At 41.8% G+C, this 17,078-nt stretch overlaps 1 protein-coding gene across 1 annotated transcript; it reads right to left on the bottom strand.

Annotated features, from left to right (window-relative positions):
- Positions 1-6,082: 6,082 nt before the first annotated feature.
- On the bottom strand, positions 6,083-8,198 carry LOC149443865 (C-X-C chemokine receptor type 3-like). The gene has a single exon (XM_089655142.1). It carries the CDS (start codon positions 8,166-8,168, stop codon positions 7,203-7,205), a length of 966 nt encoding a protein of 321 aa, XP_089511268.1. The 5' UTR covers positions 8,169-8,198; the 3' UTR covers positions 6,083-7,202.
- Positions 8,199-17,078: the final 8,880 nt, after the last annotated feature.

The raw sequence follows: 17,078 nt of genomic DNA, 5'->3' as shown, positions 1-17,078 counted from the left end.
CAGATTGTCTGTTCCCATTACTCACCTCCAGACACCTGACCATTCCCATATTATCTGCACAGATATTTCAGCTAACTCATAGGAAACAGTGACTGCTACGTATATTTGTCATCAACTTGTTTGATTCTTATTTACTTGGGGTATTTTTACACATAAACCTAAATAATATTTGGTGAAAAAAAGTTAAATATTTAAAGGTGCTAATTCCCCATCTGTTTATATCTCAGCACCACATCCCAAGTAAGCAAAAGCCAAACTATGGCTTACATCAGAAGCCTGTTGGAAACAGTGATAGAGACTTTTGGTGTGCGCATATTTATGAGAGGATCAGAGAATTCATAAACAATGTATTTGACCAAAATCCGTAAATGTTATTAGAAACACATTAAAACTGGTCATTAGTTACAAGTAATAGCATCTTCCATATACATTCAACTGCCTATCCCCCTACTTGATAATGTAGCATTTGTAGATATGTCTAGATGTCTTAGTGAACATATTATACAGTTGCAAGAAAAAGTATGTGAACCCCTTGGGATTCCGTGGAGTTTTGCATGAATTGGGCATAAAATGTGCTCTGAATGTCATCTAAGTCACAACAATAGAAGAGCACAGTCTGCTGAACATAATACTACACAAACATTAGATGTTGCCATGGTTTAATTGCACATAACATGTAAACATTCACAGTGCAGGGAGGAAAAAGTTTGTGAACCTTTGGACTTAATAACTGGTTGACCCTCCTTTGGCAGCAATAACCTCAACCAAACGTTTCCTGTAGTTGCAGATCAGACCTGCACAACGATCTGGAGTCATTTTGGACTTCTCCTCTTCACAAAACTGTTTCAGTGTAGCAATATTCTTGGGATGTCTGGTGTGAATCGCTCTCTTAAGGTCATGCCACAGCGTTTCAATGGGGTTGAGGTCAGGACTCTGACTGGGCCACTCCAGAAGGCGTATTCTGTGCTGTTGCAGCCATTGTTTTGTTGAATGACTTGTATGCTTTGGGTCATTGTCCTGTTGCATCACCCATCCTCTGCGGAGCTTCAGTTGGCGGACAGATGGTCGTACGTTTTCCTGCAAAATGTCTTGATAAACTCTGGAATTCATTTTCCCATCAATGACAACGATCCGTCCAGGCCCTGAGCCAGCAACGCAGCCCCAAACCATGATGCTCCCTCCGCCATGTTTCACAGTGGGGATGAGGTTTTGATGTTGGTGTGCTGGGCCTTTTTTTCTCCACACATAGTGTTGTGTGTTCTTCCCAAACAACTCAATCTTGGTTTCATCTGTCCACAGTATATTTTGCCAGTAGTGCTGTGGAACATCCAGGTGCTCTTTGGAAACTTCAAACGTGCTGCAATCTTCTTTTTGGACAGCAATGGCTTCCTCCGTGGTGTCCTCCCATGTACTCCATTCTTGTTTAATGTTTTCCTTATTGTAGATGTGTCAACAAAAATGTTAGCATGTGCCAGAGATTTCTGTAGGTCTTTAGCTGACACTCTGGGATTCTTCTTTACCTCATGCAGCATTCTGCGCTGTGCTCTTGCAGTCATTTTTACAGGACGACCACGCCTAGGGAGAGTAGCAACAGTGCTAAACTTTCTCCATTTGTAGACAGTCTGTCTTACCGTGGACACATGAACACCAAGGCTTTTGGAGATACTTTTGTAACCCTTTCCAGCTTCATGCAAGTCAACAATTCTTGATCGTAGGTCTTCTGAGAGCTCTTTTCTGCCAGGCATGGTTCACATCAGACAGTGCTTCTTGAAACCAGTAAACCCAAAACAGGTGTCAGCAACACATCCAATATCATCCCACTGATTGGAGTCAAGGTTGGCTCACTTCTGGCTCCAATTAGCTCTGGGAGAAGTCATTAAGCTAGGGCCTCACATACTTTTTCCTCCCCGCACTGTGAATGTTTACATGTTATGTGCAATTAAACCATGGCAACATCTAATGTTTGTGTAGTATTATGTTCAGCAGACTGTGTTCTTCTATTGTTGTGACTTAGATGACGTTCAGAGCACATTTTATGCCCAATTCATGCAAAACTCCACATAATCCCAAGGGGTTCACATACTTTTTCTTGCAACTGTAGTTCTTTCCAGTAGGGAGGATGGCAAGCAATAGCTGAACGTTTCACAAATATATTCTGCTTCCTCAAGCAGCCATGAATGTGGGTATCAAAGAATCAGTGACTTTCCTCACGAATCTTAAAGACTCCCCTGTGGGACTGCAGGAGCACATTAATGGGCCTTCTTAGATATAGTTCTTTTACATGACCCAGTGTGCTCTCATAGGTGGAGGTGCAACTGCCAAACCACCACAGGGTGACAAAGTGGAGAACTTTCTAGTATATCTATAACTCATTGATACTGCCCAAAAGGAGAAGTACAGCCAAAGCTCTTTTGGCTGTACTTCTCCTGTGGATCACAGGAGTGCATTTCGTTCTTCACTTCTCTGGTCACTCAGACAGTACAAACTGTGGAAAGATCCCATCTTCAAAGTTGGAATCCACCCCAGAGTCTGGAGCGGCACCTGGCTCAGCCTCTTAGTGAGCCTTTGAGAGCCTGAGCCAGCTTCTGCCTCCCCCTCCACAGCCCAGCACTTCAGCTCTGGGGGGGGGGGAAGAGCAGAGAGTGGTGACTGTCAGTCACTGCTCTCTGCTCAGATTGGCTGTGAGGACAGTCATGTGATCACTGAGTTCTCATCCGTAGAGCTGGCGGGGGACAAATGTAGCATCCGAGTGATGCTTCATCCACCTAGGTAAGTATACTGGGGAAAAAAAATTAAAAGCCATACTTCTCTTTTAAGGCTGCTGTTGCCTAGAAAAATCTGAATTTTCATGTTTTGCAGAAGGATGCCATAGCACAAATTTTAAAAATAATTATAGGTAGTGATGGGCTGAATACCTCCCTGTTCGGTTTGCAGTTGAACATTCGAACATAACGAAGCTTCAAACAGATGGGACAATTCACACTTGAAGTCACCTGCATCCTAGCAACCAAGGATGCTAGGTGATGTGAGCTACCTGTGCCCTAGCATCCAAGGACACTACACGGTGTGAGCCATCTATGCCCCAGCATCCACCAGGGTTAAGGCGAAAGCCTTGTCACTTCCCACTTTCACATCCAGAATTTATTCTGAGTTGCACCACTTCTCTGGAATACTTCATTCTGTCAATAAATACTTCAAAGGCTCAATAAAAACACATAAAACACATGTGCTGCTTGTTGCAAAAGCCAGTTAAAGATTGGGGTGGCTGCTATTTGTTTGCACCATAAAAACAAACGTCTTCAGAAAACCCCATCATATTCCCTAGTCTTGTTTATCTTCAGATCAGGGGCGGACTGACAACTCATGGGGCCCCCGGGCAATAGGGGATCATGGGGCACCTGTGTCCTTGCCCAAACTCAAAAAAGCCTATGAAAAAGGTACCAGGGGCATCTCATGGGGCCCCCTACTGACCCCGGGCCCTCGGGCAGTGCCCGTGTTTCTAATGGTCAGTCCGCCCCAGATTCTTCAGACTTGTCCCTTGTACGTGCTTTCATGTCCACTTCTCTCCTTCTTGGACTTATTAAAAAATCCTAAACAACTTTTCAAATTGAATTCTAATTACCTGTCCATAAATCAAGAGTTAGTTGTTCAACCACTAGGCAGGGTAAGCCGCCTGCCTCCTAGAAACCAAGAACGCTAGGTGGCATGATCTGCTTGCATCTTAGCAATGAAGATGCTGGGAAGCTCGAGTTATCTGTGTCCTAGGAACCAAAGGTGCTGAGTACCCATTTGCTAAATATGAAACAAACTGTTCCCTGTATTGAATCAATACGAGATCTGCAAATTTACTTTGAAATTTAGGAGGATCCTGTAATATACTGTACAGGTGGCAACCCTACTAGAGAGAGAGATGGGTGGTTGTTTGCTGACCACAACTGGAGGCTCTGTGGAATGCTGAACAACCCATGTTCTAGTGCTGTTGTGCTTGCCAATGAACAGCTGGAGAGGCATTAGAGGAGAGTTAACCACTTGCCTACCGGGCACTTATACCCTCTTCCTGCCCCGGCCAATTTTTTAGCTTTCAGCGCTGTCGTACTTTGAATGACAATTGAGCGGTCATGCAACATTGTACCCAGATGAAATCCTTTTTTCACACAAATAAAGTTTTCTTTTGGTGGTATTTAAACACCACTGGGTGTTTTATTTCATATTATTTATATAAGCAAAAAAAAAAAATTTAAAAACAAAAAATGTTTTCTTTGTTTCTATTATAACATTTTGCAAACAGGTAATTTTTCTTCACTGATGTGCATTGATGATCTGCACTGATAGGCAGCACTGATGGGCATGGATAGGCAGCACTGGTGGGCACTAATAGGCGGCACTGATGGGCACGGATAGGCAGCTTTGATGAGGTGGCATGGACAGGCAGCACTGATGGGCACTGATAGGTGGCACTGATAGGTGGCACTGATGAGCTGGCACTGATGATACTGCACTGATATGCAGCATTGATGGGCACTGATAAACGGCACTGATGGACAGCACTGATGGGTGGCACTGATGGGTGGCACTGATTGATGGCACTGCTGGGCAGCACTGATGGGTGGCACTGAGGGGGGGGGCATTGGTGGGTGGCACTGGGCACTGCTGGGCAGCACTGATGGGTGGCACTGAGGGGGGGGGCATTGGTGGGTGGCACTGATGGGCACATGTGGGTGGCACCGCTAGGTACTGAAGGGCACAGGTGGGGGGCACTGCTGGGCACAGGTGGGTAGCACTGGTGGATGGCACTGCTGGGCACTGATCATCAGGGCACTGATCATCAGTGCCCTGATGATCAGTGCCGATCTGTTTTCTGACAATTGCCGGTTATCGGCAGTAGGAAAGTGCAGCCGATAACCGGCAACTGTATTTACCCGATGATCTGCTCTGTCATTGGACACAGCTGATCACGTGGTAAAAGGCCGCTGTGATTGGCCTTTTACCACATCATGTGATCAGCTGTGTCCATAGGACACAGAGATCACGGAGATCACCGGGCGCGGAGGAGGACGTGTTCTGGGAGGACGTCATATGACACCCTTCCAGAACTGGACAACCGCGATGTAGCCATCATTCGACTATAGAGCGGTTAGCAAGTGGTTAAAGTATAACTAATGGCAAAACTGTTTTGGATAGAGTGGAGATGGATTAGAGCACATGTCAGTTTTTATTGCTGTTTGTGTCCTCTGTTACGGAGATTCACCTCTCTCTATTTACCATTATCATTAAAAGTTAAAGTAAAAGAAAAACCCACATTTTGGGTTGTCCCCAGAAAAGTAATAGATGGAAATCTTCCAATGGAGACACTATATATATACTGTATATATATATATATATATATATATATATATATATATATATGGGCTTTGTTTTGCCAATTCCTTAAGCAAGAAGTTTGTTCATTTTTAAGCTGTTTTACATCCTCCTTGGATGAAAAACGAATGCAATTCTGTTTGAATTAACACCTAGTAATCGCCCGTGATTCATCCCTGGGTCAAAACTGTATTCTGTAAATACCTCTTCCCCCACACAGATTGTATCCCTCTCAGTATAATTATAATAACATTCCTTCCACTGATAGCAATTATGGGGCACTATTTTCTTCCCTGTTACAAGACACTATTCCTCCTCCCACTGACCACAGGCGCTAAGTAATTTTTTTAAATGGTCAGTCCGCCCCTGGTCTGGCATATGAGGCCTATCAGTAGTTCTGTATAAAAACAAAATTTTTGTCACAGACTGCATAACCAATGCTCCACAATTTGTTCACATGGACAGCATTGGAGGGGTGGAAAATTGCAGGATCCATGAGAAATTTATGTTTTTGATATGGGACTTCTGCTTTTCCTAAAGTTACTAATAGTGAAGTTTATATTAAATGTAATTTCTCAGAGTGTCGGTACACTTTAAAAATGTGTAATGATACTATCTAACCTTTTAATGAAGAATATACTAAAAGCTAAGCTCAAAATGCAATGTGAAATAACCCAGAGAGATCAACAAAACACATGCATTAACAGCCAGAAGCTAATTGTTGATTGGTTGTTATAAGATGTTGCTTTTTCCCTCTGCTTTATTAAAAAAGCCTCTATGTTTTTTTGGCATTGATACATCAATTCTAAGCAATATTCAAAAAGCCAGTCTACAGCACACGTTTTGCTAATATCTACAGTATCACGTCGAGCCAACAATATGATAAATGACAATACAGGCCAAGTCAACAAACATGATAAATGGACAAAGATGGCAGACTGTAAACAAGGATGATTACATGATTCTGGAATAAGAGCAGTTAGAGTCCATGAAGATAGTCCCTTCTCTAGAGAAAACCACTGTGGAGTGGAATTCCTGGTTGGTGAATCTTTTGAACATTTTGAATATTGCTCTTTTAAACTTAACACCAACAAATTCATACACAATTCGGTTTATATATACACACATGAGAAAGACCCAAAGCCAACAATATGATAAATGACCCAAAGCCAACAATATGATAAATGACAACACAGGCCAGGTCAACAAACATGATAAATGGACAAAGATGGCAGACTGTAAACAAGGATGATTACATGATTCTGGAATAAGAGCAGTTAGAGTCCATGAAGATAGTCCCTTCTCTAGAGAAAACCACTGTGGAGTGGAATACCTGGTTGGTGAATCTTTTGAACATTTTGAATATTGCTCTTTTAAACTTAACACCAACAAATTCATACACAATTCGGTTTATATATACACACATGAGAAAGACCCAAAGCCAACAATATGATAAATGACCCAAAGCCAACAATATGATAAATGACAACACAGGCCAAGTCAACAAACATGATAAATGGACAAAGATGGAAGACTGTAAACAAGGATGATAACATGATTCTGGAATAAGAGCAGTTAGAGTCCATGAAGATAGTCCCTTCTCTAGAGATAACCACTGTGGAGTGAAAGACCTGGTTGGTGAATCTTTTGAACATTTTGAATATTTCTCTTTTGAACTTAACACCAACAAATGCGTACACAATTGGGTTTATACACACATGAGAAAGAGCCAAACCCAACAATATGATAAATGACCCAAAGCCAACAATATGATAAATGACAACACAGGCCAAGTCAACAAACATGATAAATTTACAAAGATGGCAGACTGTAAACAAGGATGATTACATGATTCTGGAATAAGAGCAGTTAGAGTCCGTGAAGATAGTCCCTTCTCTAGAGATAACCACTGTGGAGTGAAAGACCTGATTGGTGAATCTTTTGAACATTTTGAATATTTCTCTTTTAAACTTAACACCAACAAATGCGTACACAATTGGGTTTATACACACATGAGAAAGACCCAAAGCCTCAGTGACAATCATTCCAATGTCCAAGATCTTCTCATAATAGCAGTCACGAGCAATTACTTTCAAACGTTGCAGGCTGTCGATAAGTTGTAAAGCTTTGTAGGGTGCCCAGCAGAAGACAAACACAAACAAGAGGACTATGATAACCAACTGTGATCGACGGGAGTGGTTGTGCCTGGACCTTTGAAGTGTGCAAAATATTCGAGAGTAGGAGAACACCATAAACGCTAAAGGAATAATGAATCCAACGGTAAGTTCAACAAGTTGCAGAACAACTCTCCAAAAAGTAGACGTGCCAATGGGAAAGTTATACGTGCAAAATGAGCCCTCAGCTTTTCGGAAATAAAACTCTTGCCAGGACAGAGCACAGGAGAACACCCAGATAAAAATGCAAATGAAAACTGTGTGAAGAGGTTGCTGCTTTTTATGAAGTTCTATAGCGTGGACGATGGAGAAGTAGCGATTTATGCTTATGCACACCAAGAAGAAGATTGTGCTGTAAATATTTATGGTAAAAAGAGCTCCTAGAAACTTGCAAGGGATGTCACTGATATTCCAATGGAAACTGTACTGGAAAGCCCAAAAAGGTAAAGTGAATCCAAGAAGAAGATCTGACAGGGCAAGCTGAAACAGGTAGTGGTCTGCTAGAAGCCAAGGAGAGCGTCTTGCCATTAGCACATACACCACCAGCCCATTGCCTAATAGGTTCAATACGAAAACCACCATATAAGCCACTGGAATGAAATAGGTAGCAAAGCCTCCGACAGAATCAAGCGTCATACAAGGAGTGGCATCCTCTGGTGATTCTGTAAAATCCTGTAGGGGGTAATTGAAAAAATGATTATTATGACTGCTCATTACTCTCCAAAACCTAAACTGACAAAACTATTCATAAATATCACTAATAACACATGGCACTAATGAAGTCTAATTAGACTGTAACAGGGGCGGACTGACCATTTGGAAACTCGGGCACTGCCCGAGGGCCCGTGGTCAGTAGGGGGCCCCATCAGATGCCCCTGGTACCTTTTTCATAGACTTTTTTGAGTTTGGGCAAGGACACAGGGGCCCCATGATCCTCTATTGCCCGAGGGCCCCATGAGTTGTCAGTCCACCCCTGGACTGTAATCAACTGCGTGTCTCCTTGCACCCATATTAGCAGGTCTGCCATGCATGGAATACATTAGCAAAGCTATGTTACTTAAAACTAAAGCTCTATTAAACCCCAAACCAAAAATGTAACATATTGCAGCTTACCAATATTAACCACATGCCGTCCGGTCGCTGTATTTAAACTGCCGGATGGTGGCAGTACAGGGGCGGGTTGCCATTCATAAATGGCACCCGCCATTTTGGACTGTGCGTGCTCCCTGGTAGCGTGCAGCACCGCGACCCGGTGCCCGCTGTGTCCTCCGGACACAGTGGAACACCGATCGTCGTACGGGACCTCTGTGCGAGATCCCGATCATGTGATCACTGATTAACCAATCAGTTATTACATGCAGAGTAGTAAGCAAGATGTCACTTCTGGCATCATTGCTTACTACGTGTGAAATCTGTGAATGATCACAGAGGTCACATGGTACAAGGCTATTCACAACAGCCTTGTACCATGTGACAAGCTGTGAGCAATCACAGCTCTCACAGTATTTCGCAGTGGCTGCAACAATGCAGCCAGAGAGAAGGAGAAATTATTGCTTTTACAGCCTTTATGGGTGTAAAAGCAATCAGTGTAAAAAAAAAAATCTTCATCACCCCCACAAGTAGTACAGTGTCACTATGGTCACACTGTACTGCTAGGGTGACAGTATGTAAAAAAACAAATAATAATAAAAAAAAATTAAATAAAAATTTTAAAAAATGTACATAAACTAATTTGGACTATCTTTTTTTTTTTACTAAAAAGTAAACTGAATACATTTTGGACACGATTTATGATAAAATATTATTTATTTGCAAAATTTGCTAAAAAACACCTTTTTTCAAAATGTTTGGACTTTTTCATTTATATAGCAAAAAAATAAAAATCCCAGTGGTGAATAAATACCACCAAAATAAAGCTTTTCTCAAAAAAATGCTAAAAATTTTGTATGGGTACAAGTGTTACATGACCGCGCAATTGTCATTCAAAGTGTGATAGCGCTGAAAGCTGAAAATTGGCCTGGGCAGGAAGGGGGTAAAAGTGTCCGGACTTGAAGTGGTTAAGATGTGGTGGCTGCATTATTTTTCTTATTTTTAGTCTTTCCCCCCTCTATTTTCACATGGTGATGAGGCCTCCTGTATTAAAATGCCACCATTCTGGATGAATGAGCATAGAGGCAACTATGAAGAGAAGCATTGTCTGGGGGGAGGGAAGTGTTAGATGTACTAGCAGATTTAAATACACCGAAAAATTGAAACTAAACTCCAGCTAATATTTTATAAGCAGTTTCAGAAAACAGTATTATTCCTTTTAGGATACAGGTTTTATATAAATAAACATTGATTATTGTAAGCACTCCTGCTAGTGTTAAAGGGTTTGTTATGGAAAATGTGTGATTGTAATATTTGAATCAATTGTTTGATTTATAAGGCAAAATTAATAAAAAAAATACTAAAAAAATGGTTTTTCTCATCTCTGTAATTGATGCATTCTGCTGGAAAGCTTGTTCTTTTGAAAAACAATGGACTTAATGCCTGGATCACCGCATGAAAAAAGAAGAAAGAAAGCCAAAAAAAAAGAAAAAATGAATGCATCCATCATATTTAAGAAATGGTAAGCTGGAATATAATAAATGTATTTATTTATTACAGGTACTTATATAGCATTGACAATTTACGCAGTGCTTTACATATATATATTATACATTCACATCATGTTTTCTTTTGGGTTTACTGCTTTAAATAAAAAAACCCCACAATTTAAAGTATATGTATATCTATAACCTAACTTTGCATTTACTTTACATTTTTCATGTTTTAGGTGTGCAAGGTAGAAAGATCCAAAAGCTACAAACTGTCATATGAACAGGGAAGCACAGTGGCTAAATGGTTAGTCCTTCCACCTGGCAGTACTAGGTTCGTGGGTTCAAATCCTAGCGCTGGCTTTACCTGCCTGGGGTTTGCATGTTCTCCCTGTGCCTGTGTGGGTTTCCTCCGGGTACTCCAGTTTCCTCCCATGCTCCAAAGACATGCTGGTAGGTTAATTGGCTCTAAATTGTCCCTAGTATGTGTATGTATGAATGTGAGCTAGGGACCTTAGATTGTACACCCCTTGAGGGTTAGGGACTGATGTGAATGTACAATATATATGTAAAAGCGCTGTGTAATTTGACAGTGCTATATAAGTACCTATAATACATAATATGATGTAATCATACTGTTAACTCCTCAGGATCCCTCAAATGTTATCAGTCCTGTACATGCTTCTATCAATAGTACCAAACTCTGATGAAGCCTTAAAGTGATATTAAAGGCAGTTTTTTTTTTTAACAACAAATATTTACCTGATCTGTGCAGTGGTTTTGCACAGAGCAGCCCTGATCCTCTTTTTCTCGGGTTCCCCTCCGGTGCTCCTGGCCCCTCCTTCCTTCTGAGTGCCCCTATAGCAAACATCTGGCTATGGGGGCACCCGAGCAGGCTCGCTCCCGAGCCACTGCTCTGTGTGTCCATTTACAAACAGAACATGTCTCGGCCCGGCTGCCCGCTCTCTCCTCATTAGCTCACTGGCTATGATTGACAGTTACAGGAACCAATGGCTCTTGCTGCTCTCTCAGCCAATGAGGAGGATTGAGATGAGGCCCAAGTAAGTGTTACGGGAGGGGGGGGGGGCTGCTGCACACATAAAGCCTTTACATAAAGCCTTTACAACCACTTTAACGCATGTTGGATACAAGAGCCTGAATAAACTTAAATCTGGACTTTTTATAAGTTCTGCTTTTTGGTACTTCTTTTCACAACTGTTCTCTACTCAAGCAAAGAGCCGACCTTTTGGATATTGTTGCTGGGAGAGTTGCCTAAAGATGATCATTCCCTCTACAATGCTAAAAATCAGACTGAAAGCACTTACTTCCCAAGAGGTCCATTACCCCATATACAGTTGTAAGAAAAAGTATGTGAACCCCTTGGGATTATGTGGAGTTTTGCATGAATTAGGCATAAAATGTTCTCTGAACGTCATCTAAGTCACAACAATAGAAGAACACAGTCTGCTGAACATAATACTACACAAATATTAGATGTTGCCATGGTTTAATTGCACATAACATGTAAACATTCACAGTGCAGGGAGGAAAAAGTATGTGAACCTTTGGACTTAATAACTGGTTGACCCTCCTTTGGCAGCAATAACCTCAACCAAACGTTTCCTGTAGTTGCAGATCAGACCTGCACAATGATCTGGAGTAATTTTGGACCACTCCTCTTCACAAAACTGTTTTAATGTAGCAATATTCTTGGGATGTCTGGTGTGAATCGCTCTCTTAAGGTCATGCCACAGCATTTCAATCGAGCTGCGGTCAGGACTCTGGCTGGGCCACTCCAGAAGGCGTATTCTGTGCTGTTGCAGCCATTGTTTTGTTGAATTACTTGTATGCTTTGGGTCATTGTCCTGTTGCATCACCCATCCTCTGCGGAGCTTCAGTTGGCAGACAGATGGTCATACGTTTTCCTGCAAAATGTCTTGATAAACTCTGGAATTCATTTTCCCATCAATGACAACAATCCATCCAGGCCCTGAGGCAGCAAAGCAGCCCCAAACCATAATGCTCCCTCCGCCATGTTTTACAGTGGGGATGATGTTTTGATGTTGGTGTGCTGTGCCTTTTTTTCTCCACACATAGTGTTGTGTGTTCTTCCCAAACAACTCAATCTTGGTTTCATCTGTCCACAGTATATTTTGCCAGTAGTGCTGTGGAACATCCAGGTGCTCTTTTGCAAACTTCAAACGTGCTGCAATATTCTTTTTGTACAGCAATGGCTTCCTCCGTTGTGTCCTCCCATGTACTCCATTCTTGTTTAATGTTTTCCTTATTGTAGATGTGTCAACAAAAATGTTAGCATGTGCCAGAGATTTCTGTAGGTCTTTAACTGACACTCTGGGATTCTTCTTTACCTCATGCAGCATTCTGCGCTGTGCTCTTGCAGTCATTTTTACAGGACGACCACGCCTAGGGAGAGTAGCAACAGTGCTAAACTTTCTCCATTTGTAGACAGTCTGTCTTACCATGGACACATGAACATCAAGGCTTTTGGAGATACTTTTGTAACCCTTTCCAGCTTCATGCAAGTCAACAATTCTTGATCGTAGGTCTTCTGAGAGCTCTTTTCTGCGAGGCATGGTTCACATCAGACAGTGCTTCTTGAAACCAGTAAACCCAAAACAGGTGTGTGTTTTTTAAGGGCAGGACAGCTGTCAGCAACACATCCAATATCATCACACTGATTGGAGTCAAGGTTGGCTCACTCCTGGCTCCAATTAGCTCTGGGAGAAGTCATTAAGCTAGGACCTCACATACTTTTTCCTCCCTGCACTGTGAATGTTTACATGTTATGTGCAATTAAACCATGGCAACATCAAATGTTTGTGTAGTATTATGTTCAGCAGACTGTGTTCTTCTATTGTTGTGACTTAGATGACGTTTAGAGCACATTTTATGCCCAATTCATGCAAAACTCCATGTAATCCCAAGGGGTTCACATACTTTTTCTTGCAAGTGTATTGTAACTACTTCCACAGCTTATTTTTGTTGCCTGCAACCCAGGGGGGAGATTTCCCTTCACTGTCTACCCTGGTGATGCAGCAGCAAGTGGGAGAACATTTCTCCAAAGTGAGGGCAAATCCCCTCTTAGTTGTTACCGAAACAGGAGTCTCCATTTACAAATGTACCTTCATCCCCTGGTTTGGCTGCAACTGTACAATTTTGGATTTTTTTTTAATCAATTTACACCTTGGAGACAATGGTCACCAGGACAAATAGACAGGGTAAATCTTTTCAATGGAGATACAGACAGAAATAACACCCAATGTTTGAACCAGGGGCGGACTGACCATTTGGAAACTCGGGGGCCCCATGAGTTGTCAGTCCGCCCCTGGTTTGAACCCTTCCCCATGCTATCAAAACTAAAAGAAAAACCTTGGCTTGTTGATTGCCCATTTTAAGGCAGTTGTGTATTCCTTTAAAACAAATTTAAATACAAATTTAAACACAGCATAAATACCTAAATCTGTCTTGATGTCAGCCCTATCAGCTCCTGCATAGCATTATACAAACTGGGAAAGGGATGGGCAGCACTAGAAGCTAATCAGGCTTCATGCACATATGCTGACATGGAACCTACAGCCAGAAGGAGAAAGAGTAGAGTGAGCAGAGTTGATGACTTCTCAGTGTGGTGGTGTTCCCTCCAACCAGAAGGCTTTCATCAGGGTAGCAGCACCAATTGTTTCCTTAAAGAAGTAGCGTCACTTTATTTTTTGAAGTCTCTGATCTCTCCAAAGGGGAAGTACATATAGTCATTCCCCCCATCTTTCTATGTGGTCTCTAAGACTAACACTGTGGTCAGACAGGGCACATCCTCACGGCTATCCCACCATGCAGCTAGCAAGGAGATGAATATCTAATGAGTCCTGAGTAAAACCACCTCTCTCCATGTGCTTGCTTGCTGTTGCTAGGAATATTGAGGGTGGGGGATGCATCAGGAATTTTGCTAGTAAGCTCTTCTCTCCCATGGACATGTAGACCAAGAAAAGCCAACAAAGCAAGCTGAAACAAGCAGTGGTCTGATAGAAGCTAAGAGGAGCATCATTAAGTTCCCATGTTTTTCTTACCGTGGCACATCTGGATCAGCCACCCAGTGATTGCTTGGATGCAGAAGACCGGGCTACCAATGAAAAACAATGGCTCTGTGCAGCCAGGACCTCCAGTACCATGGAAACTGATGATGTTCTGGTACCTGAGCCACCAGCACCATGTAAACTAATGATGGTGTGCCGCTTTTACTACCAGCACCATGGAAACCAATGAGGTTGAATTGCTGGATGGCTGATCCAACTGAATTACAGTGAGACAAATGGGGTTGAGCAAAAGAGCTGGGTGGTGCAGTTAGCGATGCTATAGTAGAGGAGAAGGGGTATGGCCATGGGCGGCTAAGAAGAGTGGTCAGGGTAATGATGGTGTGGTACCTGAATCGCCAGCACCATGGAAACTAATGATTCTGTGTCGCTTGGGCTTCCAGTACCATAGAAACCAATTACAATGAATCATCGGGTTGGCGATCCAACTGAGCTGCAGTGAGACACGTAGGGGGTTGAACATGGTAGCTGGGTACAGCAGTTAGTCATGCCATAGCAGAGGAAGCATGATCATCGGCAGCTTAAGAGAATGGTCAATATAATCATCAATACTTCCCACAGCCACACTCAGTGAACAGTGGGTGGTGGTAACTGTGCTCTGTCTGAAATCAACATCCACAAATTGGGCTTCTGTCAAGGAAGGAGCAACATGCAAGAATGATGCATTAAATGTATAGGGAGTGGGAGATGGAAAAAAAATCTCTCTCCATACTCTTGTAAACACGGTTTTACTGATACCACACCCCTATTGAGAATTATATTGAATAGGACCCTAACCAAGAAAACTAATGGGGCTTTAAAGGTACCAAACCATATCAATAAACATAAATTAACCACTTGAGCTCCAGAGGATTTACCCCCCTTAATGACCAGGCCTCTTTTTGCTACTCGGCTCTGCACTAATGCAACTGATAATTGCGCGGTCATGCAATGCTGCACCCAAACAAAATTTACGCCCTTTTTTTCACACAAATAGAGATTTCTTTCAGTGTAATTTGATCACATGTGCGCTTTTTAGTTTTCACGCTATAAACAAAAAAAGGCCAAAAATTTTGAAGAAAAACAATATTTTTTACTTTCAGCTATAAAAAATATATAGTAAACTCAAAGTTGGTTATAAATTTAGGCCAAAATGTATTCTGCTCCATGTTTTTGGTAAAAAAATCCCAATAAGTGTATATTGATTGCTTTGTGTGGAAGTTATAGCGTCTACAAACTATGGTATAGATACTGCAATTTACACAATTTTTCTGCTATACAGCGCTGCGCTAGTTTAACGGACAATTGCGCGGTCATGCAATACGGTACATAAATGAAATTTACATCCTTTTTTTCCCCACAAATTGAGCTTTCTTTCAGTGGTATTTGATCACCTGTGTGTTTTTTATTTTTTGCGCTTTAAAAAAAAAGGCTGACAATTTTGAGGAAAAAAAAAACAATATTTTGGACTTTTTGCTATAAAACATGTCCAGTAAAAAAAAAATGCAAAAATCTAATTTCGTCATAAATTTCTGCCAAAATGCATTCTGCGACATGTCTTTGCTAAAAAAAACCCAATACGTGTAAATTAATTGGTTTCCGTGAAAGTTATAGCGTTTACAAATGGCGGGAAAGATACTGGGATTTTTAGGGGTTTTTTTATACTAATGGCGGCGATCAGTGACTTATGGCAGCGACCAGTGACTTATGGTGGGACTGCGGGACTGTGGGACTGCGGTGGACATTCTGACATTGGGGGGTACTGACTTGGGGTCACTGACATCCCCAAAAACACTAATACAGTGATCAGTGCAAAAAAAAAAAAAACACTGACACTGTACTAATGGCAATGGGGAGGAAGGGGTTAACTTTATTTTGCAGGGAAGGGTTATAGGAGTGAGGGGAGTGTTTTACTAGGGGGTGGGGGTGTGTACTGGGCGGGACAAGGCTGATCGAGAAAGAAAAACTGTTCTTTCTCGATCAGCTCATCCTCGAGCTGACAGGGAAGTGACAGACAGCACAGCTACTGCAGCTGTGCTGTCTGTCACTGTTTGCCGCCGATCACCGGGAGATAGCCAGTAAGGACCGGCTGTGACCCAGAGACTCACATCTGCGGCGGTAATCGGCGGGACAGATAGGGCGGCAGCGCGCCTCGCGCGCGCCCCCTATTTGTTTACAAAACACACGTTTTAAAACGTGGTTTTGCCTGCGAGTGCCGCCCTGCCGCCGTATATGTACAGTGGCTGTGCGGCAAGTGGTTAAACAATAACGTAATGACAGTTTGTAAAATTGAACACCTTTTATTAGGATAAAAAGAACCACCAACAGGTGAAGCATGGTCATCAGACATATACATAGAGAATCATAGAATACAATCGATGAGACCTGGCCACAGTAGATGTTACTGATGTCTAAGACGCAAAAAAAGTTCTTTTTAACCTAATAAAAGGTGTTCAGTTTTAAAAACTGTCATTACATTTTTGTTTGATTTATGTTTATTGATATGGTTTGGTACCTTTAAAGCCCCATTAGTTTTTCTTGGTTAGGGTCCTATTCAATATGCAAGAACGAAGCCAAAAGAGGGGATTTTCTTAACAGTCCATTAGCTTTTCCATGCAGAGGAAAAAAAAATGTAATTTTAAAGTTTATGGAAGTATGGATCTGTATTTAATTTTTTTAAGGCTCATGAGCGTCATTCTTTAACAGAGAAAGCTGATGCCTGTGTTGCCTGACAGAGGTGTATGAATCAAATATCGTTAGCTATTTACCTAGAGTTCGGCTTAAAGCAAAACTAGAACAAAAAAACAAAAAACAAAAACACTTTTAGAATTGATCTTTATAAAATTAATGTTTTTCACCCTGTATTTACCACAAGTGGGTTT

Source organism: Staurois parvus, unplaced genomic scaffold (assembly GCF_062004578.1).
Source record: "Staurois parvus isolate SC_StPar_1 unplaced genomic scaffold, SC_StPar_1.0 ptg000827l, whole genome shotgun sequence".
Taxonomy (NCBI): domain Eukaryota; kingdom Metazoa; phylum Chordata; class Amphibia; order Anura; family Ranidae; genus Staurois; species Staurois parvus.
This window is presented reverse-complemented; position numbering and strand designations above follow the sequence as displayed.